Source organism: Salmo salar, chromosome ssa18 (genome assembly GCF_905237065.1).
Source record: "Salmo salar chromosome ssa18, Ssal_v3.1, whole genome shotgun sequence".
Classification (NCBI taxonomy): Eukaryota; Metazoa; Chordata; class Actinopteri; order Salmoniformes; family Salmonidae; genus Salmo; species Salmo salar.
The window spans coordinates 21,927,214-21,936,277 of record NC_059459.1 but is presented as its reverse complement, the minus strand read 5'-3'; the positions used below and the strand labels follow the sequence as shown (position 1 = coordinate 21,936,277).

The window sequence follows — 9,064 nt, the reverse complement described above, 5'->3', positions numbered from 1 at the left end:
CCATTATAAAAGACGTACATCCATAGGCTTACAGTGCATGCCGAAAATGATTATTGCTCTTCCGGAATCTAGGTTATATTATCAATAACTATAAATCAGACCACAAACAAAAAATCCTCTAATTCACCATAATGTTTTCATCTCCCCAAACCCGTGCATCAAAATATGATATAGGCCTACTCTGCTGGTATTGGCTATAGGCTGTGTTCGCCTATTGTACTTTCATCGATGTTTTTGCCAAACATTTGTGCTAACAACTCTGTCCTCATTTGCTACCTAATTTGACTCTATAAGACCAATAACACAAGGGCGTAACAGCCTACAACCAAAGCGCCAAGTGAGGGTGGACTTCGTTGTTATCGTGTAGCCTACACCCCCACTCTCTCTCTACCTCGCTCTCTCTCTCTCTCTGCCCGTCTCTCTCCCCCTCGTTCTACTTCCCATCTCTTCCTTAATCCCATTTGCCATTGTACGTGCCCAATCGCCGTATACTTTCCGCATTTAACTTGGATGACATTTTTATTTCATCATTAGCATCCGGCGCCAGACTGACGCGGTGGACACAGTTGCATTTTGACAAAGGAACGCACAAGACTTGGATGCAAAACTGATATTATTTTGTCCTCTCTGAAGACTATTTGCTTTTCTGATCTGTATTTATTTTTTACGTTCTCGATCATCCGCGTAATCAAGAAGATATTCCGCATTTAAAACATCGCACAGAAGGACAGTTAGTCCTACCAGTTTATAATATCTCTCTTTCTAAGTGAGACTTTGTTAATTCCAGTCTTTTAACACTTACATTTGTGGTCTACGGCATTCGGACCACAACCTCCAAGCAGCAATGCCCGAGACGGCGCAAGAGACGTGCACTCCGGTGAAAGACTCTCCCTTCTTCATTAAGAACTTACTTAACTGTGATAGTAAACCATCTAAACCGAAGCCCATCTTCGCCTCGGCAAAGGCGGCGTTTGAAGGGGGCTTTTCCCTATCCCAGGTCGGGGACTTTAACTTTCCTCGCTTTGAGATACCCACACAGAGGTTTGCTTTACCGGCGCACTATCTGGAGCGAGCCTCAGCATGGTGGTATCCCTACACGCTCAGCGCAGCCAGTCATCTACACAGAACGGAAGGTAAGCCCATGCACTTCTGATTGTCTTCTCTTTCTTTACCTTTTACATGATTAATCAGAACGTATAATGTGTGCGTAATTTGTATAGCGGAAATTGCTATGGATTTTATGGGCTGAGCTTTCATCTGTCAAAGGACATTCAAACAAGGATAATCATTATTGAACTACATCCATATCCTAATTTTCGGGGGTCTTGTATTTTATGTCACTAATGATAAGCATTTCATTCAGTTAGGCCGTTGTTTGTCATCATTGTAAGTTTCTCGTCGAGGGTATGTTCAACTCAAAGGTATAATAGCCAACTGTTATTTGCTCAAGCATATCTAGTAACAACGAGGCATTGAACATGCAGTCACGTTTATAACCCATATATATTTCCTGTCGTTATTTTAGTTGCCGAGAAGGCAAGAGCAAGAGACTCTTCTCCAACCTCAGGCACGGACCGCGACTCGCCAGACCTGGTGCTCAAATCCGATCCAGACGGCAAAGAAGACGAGGACAACAAAAGTGGTGATGAAATAGTTCTAGACGAGAGTGATTCTGAGGACACAAAGAAAGACAGTGGGGTAGACGACAGGAAGAAAAACGAGGACAGTGACGAAAAGAAAGCATGTCGAAAAAAGAAAACACGCACCGTGTTCTCCCGGAGTCAGGTGTTTCAGCTTGAGTCCACCTTTGACATGAAACGCTACTTGAGCAGTACCGAGAGGGCTGGATTGGCTGCGTCATTGCACCTGACAGAGACACAGGTAAAGATTTGGTTCCAGAACAGAAGAAATAAATGGAAGAGGCAGCTTGCCGCTGAACTAGAGGCTGCCAATCTGAGCCACGCCGCTGCACAGAGGATAGTGCGAGTGCCCATCCTCTACCACGAGAACTCAGCCTCAGAGACTGGCAATGCAACCGGCAACGTTCCTGTGAGCCAGTCGCTCCTCACCTTCCCCCACCATCTCTATTACTCTCACCCAATCGTCACCTCTGTGCCACTACTCAGACCTGTTTGAAAAACAAGACGTTGTTATCTATATTCCTAACTCGTAGGCCTACAGAACATTACACAAGACAAACTAAAACAATATTTTTCTAAAGAAGAAAATACAAATAAAAAATAGGCCTATAATTTCTGTTAAAGAGGATATATTGTGCATTTTTATATTAGGGTGAAGTTTACATTTTGTCTGGCATAATTTCACGCCAATAGCATATTGTTCTTATTAAAAATTGATATTACGGAGTTAACACTGCCCCAAAATACATTTCAGGAAGTCGCCCCCCCCCCCCCCCCTTCAAATTAATGTAATGTCTTATGATAGCATTCTAGCGCATGGGGTCGTAGCATTTGACCCCAACTGATGTTTTCATTGTGTTTTCTCTTTTCTCAGCCATTTAGGAATATCGAATATCGAACGGGCTCAACACTCTTTACTCAAAGCGCTTTAAAAGGGGACAATCAAGATACGCTGTTTTATGTACAATATAATTGTAGCTTATAGGATTATTGTTTTGATGTACTGATTCTAATTTCTGCTTCCTCGACAATGTCCTTACAGCACAATTAAGAATTGAATGTCATTACTTTTTGTGTTTTTGAAACAATAACATGGTGTACAAATGTATATGGATATATTTAATCGAGTCAATGAAATGAGCTACCTGTTGAAGCTATTCCTTTGTACAGAAAAAAAAAACTTTTTGATATTGTATTGCTGATTTCTGTTGTGAAATAAATGGAGATTATTCCATTCTTAAATATGTCGAATCAGTGCGTATTCAATATTCTAATTGGGTGTAATTGGGTGTAGCATACAGTCTATGCCTAGGGCATCAATTCTGAAATGTTATATTTTTGCCACTTTGTCTCCCAAACAAATGAGTCTATTGTCGACTTTCAAAACGTCTTCATGAACAGGATTGATTGTTGAATAATGTAAATAAACAGCATAACTCAACAAATAAACAAACCTTTATTATAGACCCAATATAATTGTTGTGAATTTCAAAATGAACATGATGTCGTGTGTGAGATGAAGTCAGTATACTCCTGGCATGTACAAAGAAGAGGATATTCGGCGTCTATTCCCTTTACAGAGGCTCGACTGGGCCTATCTAATTACAAGTGCTACTGGTCTCGAGCAGACCACGTGTACTACACTCTTCGGAGACACACTGCCCAACGCACTGCCATAGCAGTTGTTGACTGAATTAGATTATTTCAGTTGAGATGCTAGGTATTATTGAAACAATTATCCTTGGAACAAACACGGTGGAGGTGGTGAGTAGGCCTATACCATGTAGCATAGGGACAATACCGAAAGTTGGAATGAATCAACATTATACATGATGCATTGTGCATATATATTGGCGCAGATTCACAAACTAGCTAAACCCACACACTAACACTTTTTTATTTGCTATGATTATTACTTAATAGTGCAGATTGTATTTGTCATCCATATTGACTGCAGAACTAAATACAGGTAGGCCTACCCGAAAACTACGCGCTTATTTTGGGAGTCCCATCAATGATTACGTGAGTAAAGAACATAAGCAGGTGCGTAATCAACCTGCTGTTACGTACTTTAAAAGTTGTTTTACATAAAAAATGGCTCGGTCAATTAGATGCGTAATTGCCACCATCTTGACGAAATTATGGTACAATGTAGTCTATTCAAAAGAGAAAAATGAATTGCCTAATTCTAGGCTATTCAAAAATGTGCGTGTGTGCGTGCGTATGTACGGCGCGTGCATGTGTGCATGCGTAGCTCCTTATAGGTTCATGTTTAACATTTAATTTAAAAACCTATATGTTTAATTTTGCAACCATAATCATATTACTTGTGGATGCAGCCTTTATGACCGTCTTCGGTAATGGTGCACTAGACGGGTGTAGGCTAATTATCCCACCAAATATGCCCTTCATCTCTCACCTAATGGTTGTATTGTTTATTTTGCCTATGTAGTTTCACATGGATCAGCAATAGATAGAGAATTAGGGTTTGCTCAATTCGGTTTCATTTTCAAAGCGTTTAGTTTGGTCTCATACGTGGCTATGCCAGGTCGCAGTTGTAAACGAGAACTTGTTCTCAACTGGCCTACCTGGTTAAATAAAGGTGAAAGAAAAAGGAAAAAATATTCACACACCAATGCCAATGTCTCCGTAGTGTTCATGCCTACAATTCACCTGTGGAATGTTTCTGACGTGGAGCTACTGCTCGAAATGCTCGAATTGATATGCTACATTTTTCTTGAGTAGAAAACCTTTGGTATCTTGTGAAAAAGTTTTCTAAAGTATTTCGATCACCATGGGGCCACATAAAGGTTTTAGGAAGTTCAAAAGTTTTGATAGCCTATAGGCTATGCGCGATAACGCTTGACGCAGACTCCCTCCTCAAACCTTCACATTTCGTGTCCACGATATTTTGTGGACTGACGTTTTCCTTTTAATCCATAAGGAAATGTACTTCGTTAAATCGTGTTTCACCTGTTTAATGTCAGTCACTCATTCCTATATTTATTTTGGACGAGATAAATTGGCTGAAATGACACACAACATTAGCCTATGAAGTTGCGAAATAGTTCACAAATGTATTATCTAATGTTAGGTGGAATAATATCAATATCAAAATGCAACGAGTTGACTATATGTAATTACTGTTGAAGATAACTTTATCATTTTATTCAGCATTCCCTCCATCTGAGTAGAAACCACTCAACTCTTTGCCTCAAAGGTCGTGTTCTGCTTTTGTCTCTAATGCAGTTATCGAAAACAAATCAGTAGCTACTCTATGATGACCGCACCACTATACAAAGTGCGCATTCAAATATCGTCTGATAATCACTAATGTATTGACGTATTAGATCATGCAAACTCATCACGGACCCATTACAGAGAATTAATAGATTGATATGGTGTTCTTCCCCGCGCTGATATTGATCTGCAAACGTCTGTAAAATATTGTTACAAATAAGGCCATTGTTCACGGGCAGTTTTGGTTGCGCTTATGACCTTGATTTGCGCGCATGATTTGAAAAAAATTGCCACTCGATAATGTCCATTTGTAGGACATCTTTATGCAAAGGAGAAGGGGCGAGAGCAAAAATCGGATAAAGTACATTTGCAGGAACGGGCCAATGGACATAACCGCGGGCGGCTCAATATATTACATTAGAATAGAAAGTTGAGTGCTGATTTTAAACAGGGCCCATCAAAGGTTATAGTGTCAGTTAGGCCTACATTTTGATCAAGTGACAACAGTTTAAGTATTTTCAGCCCTTTCCTGAAACCCTGGGCATCTGTTCACGCATGTGATTCATGCGAATATCTGTGGAGATATTTTGGTGCAATTACTTTACTTCATATAGGCCTAGGCAAACGTTAATTGAGCTTAACATATATTCGATATTTACAATTGTATGCAGGCTTGTGGTAATGTATAAACAATACATAGATTACATAAATATATTTTTTATCATTTCAAATATATACACATTTCCTATGCAAATGTATTCATATGTTCTAACATAGGCTACGCCTATAGGCGAGAAGCGGATGCTTCAAATCCATCTACTAAACTCCGAGATGTATGAGGAGATGTCTTGTGTAGTCCTTGCTGTCAAGTTTGGATGAATGCTCTACCAAATTGGGCACATTTGATCATCTTACTAAAACATCAGCTTAGACATATATGGGATTGTAATGGGACTCCCTACAAACACGCTACCCCGGTTCAAGTGACTTTTCGTAGTAGTTTAAGGGAGTATTTTCCACAACCCCAACCCTTTTCTGTAACCCTTACCCTTTCCCCTAACCTGCTATGTTAATTATCCTAACCTGCTGCGTACGTTCTGCTATCCTGCTACGAAAAAGTCGTAGCTGTATCGAAGTGGCGTGTTTTTAGGGAATCTAATGTTGTTATGGCCTATAGAAACCCCCAGAACCACGTCAATGCAACACATTCTTGACACTTACTTATTTTTTAGGAAACGGAAATCTTCTTTACAATAGTATCCCATTTGCTTTCGTGATTGAATGCAAGCATCAGATTTTCATCAAAGTTCTATTAAGTGAAACATAGGTTGCGGGGCACCGTCTGATTGGAACAGTTTAAATTTTAATTGTGTTTTTAATTTGACATATAGTTGCTGTGAAGAATGACACCGAAACGCCAAGGGGCGGTCGATTTTCTTAATTTCTCCCCGAGGAATTGATGAGTCTATCAGGGCAGTAAATTGGAAAGCCATTAAAACTCAATGGTTAGGTTGTTAATTGGAACTTGATGGATAGGAGCCCTTGGATAGGCTATACTGATCCAATCTTCTTGACTTTCTGTTTTCCAATAAATTACCCAATTCATTTCCAGCCTCAGATTACATAAATTGTACACCTCCAGGGCTCGCGCTCTGCTTTGCTCTTACGACCACCCCCTCCCACACACACCCTCTCTCTCGCTCTCTCTGCGATTTGAAAAAAGGAGCAGGGCTCAGATCCTTGAATGAAAATCGAAACATAATCAACGTTTATACTTACAAAATTTATTGATATCATTTTCTCTGGTAATTTCCTTATTTTAGAGTTGGACACGTCATATATCATAATACACACGTGTAGGGGTCTTTGTTTAATATTTATCGAAGCTTGATTCTTAGATCAAAGCTGCTCATAACTTCATCTGTCTTTCTAAGACCTTTTTCTCATAGTAAAAATCTTGTTCTGTTATTGCAGTAGGGCTGCCGTACAACACCTATCATTGTGATAGAGCACGAATTTAGACCGCGCCATGCTGTTTCTGAACATGTTTTCTGCAAATCAGAGGGGTAAATTCAGGATCTTCAGACACGTTACTATTTGGCATATATTGTATAGGCCTAAAATGAATGATAACGCCATTTAGGCCTAATTTCTTTTGATATAGGGCTAGCGGCCACCGTGAAAATATATCTTCAGATTTGTTTCAACATCTGGAGTTTAATTGGTATTCAAGTGTCGGATTAATTATGTCATCATTTCTTGATAATGATATAAGGGTATAAATAAAGCTTAAACAGACATGGCTGCTTTTGACAAAGGTCTTTGTTTGAAAATAGCACGTATAAATCGTCCCATTGAACTGTCATGGGAGATTTCACGCATTTATGTGTAGTCACCCTAAATCCAGTGCAATCTGTGACTGCCCTCATTCATATATTACCCCCAGTAAATGTAGCCTATATCTTGGTGGTCACATGCATTCTTATGATCGTTTAACTGCTGTTGGGCTAAATTCGCGTTGACAATCACAAGAGGGGTTTCACCATCATCACCATCACCATGGTCATCGTTACTCCTTCCTCCTATCAGAGGATTAACCAAAACCACAATACAGAACAATATTGAACAGAATACAGGGAGAAAGGCCGGGGTCGTCGTCCCATCCCTAGGCGCAGCAGCACGAGGGTTCGGGCGCTGACATTCTGATTAAAGCTGACCATTTGTTATGTGTCTAGGGTCCCTTAGAAAGAAGTAACGAGGGATAATGTGCTAGAACCGCGAACTCAAACCCCGCAGCTGCCCCACCAGACATTGTCAGAGAGAGAGAGAGAGAGAGAGAGAGAGAGGGAGATGGGGAGCGGGGGCGCGCCCCCACCCTCCAATCAATTAGTCAATCAATTAGCAGGCCTCCACTCCACGCGAGGCAGATTAGTTGCAGTAGGCCTAATGATCAAATTAATTCTTAATCGCAGATAATGGCCGTGGAATGACTTTATTATTTTCAGGATAAAATAGTTAGGGTTCCATATTAGTTCCAGGAACAACACCCAGGAATGTATGTTGGATTATCTGACCAATTTACCATCCACAAGGCTAATAGAATACATGCCATTTCTTCCATGAGGTCATTGTGTAGTAGGCCCCTACTTGGGTCTACAGTTGACTGTACAGATAACATGGTTTGTATTCCCCCCTGAGGGTGTGTCAATGGTATGCTATTATACCATTTGAGCTAAGTGTGTTAGGGATAAAGGTTTGTTATTTGAGGGAATATCGCAAATCAGGTATTTAACACTATATAAAGTGAAAAGGTTTAAATTGTTGAGTATTATATTAGATAGACTTAGGGAGAGTCGTGACCAAATCAATTTGCATGCCGATGTAAAACATCTAGAATATATTATCTCCATTCACTTCAAAAAGTATTGCAGGGAAATAACAAGGGTCTACTATAGTGTAATCCTTTGTTATTATGTTGTCTTGCAATATATGTGAAAATATTAATTTGTAAAATTACATCAACAAAATATGCAATACTTGTGGTTGAAAAAAAAGGAAAATAAAAATCACTGATGTTCCTCATTGAAAGACTAATGGCGACAAACATGGTTGCACCTTTTTCCCATTTTCCCATTTCTCCAGTCTATTGTCCACTTAAAATGTAGTCAGCCCCAAATATTAGGTAAGCCTATGTCAAGTTGTCAACATATCACACAAAAACAAACAAACAAAGCACCACAATACACAATATAAGACTCGTGAATTTGAAACCTTACCTACACAAAATCCATTGCCTAAAATTTTGTAAATTTTCAATCAAAACGTCAAATTGAATTGATATAGCCTAATAAGAGACATGTTGCACCAGTTTCTAAACAAAAGGCGATTAATATTATGCTTATGCCAAAACGTATTATGTTGTATATGTAGCCTTTTGAAGTAAATTAATAGCCTAACATCTGTGATTTGCTTGTGCCATTATGCCTATTTGTCTACCTTGACTATCGGATTCAAAGAGGGACGTAGGCTATATGCTCGAATAAACGACAGCCTGTAGTTATTTGTCCTTAGCTCCTTTCATCCTATCTCAGAACCTTGACACGAGTTTGAAATTTCCGGGCTTAGTTTGAGCGTGTGATTGGCCCACGCAGAGCTTACCTACATGCAAATGAGGCAACGCCACA

The 9,064-nt window shown here is 39.7% G+C and overlaps 1 protein-coding gene across 1 annotated transcript; it reads left to right on the top strand.

Moving 5' to 3' along the window:
- Window positions 1–336: 336 nt before the first annotated feature.
- Window positions 337–3,104, top strand: LOC106577044 (homeobox protein HMX3). The gene is made up of 2 exons (XM_014154729.2): window positions 337–1,133; window positions 1,526–3,104. The coding sequence occupies exons 1-2, from the start codon at window positions 845–847 to the stop codon at window positions 2,134–2,136; spliced, it is 900 nt and encodes a 299-aa protein (XP_014010204.1). The 5' UTR covers window positions 337–844; the 3' UTR covers window positions 2,137–3,104.
- Window positions 3,105–9,064: the final 5,960 nt, after the last annotated feature.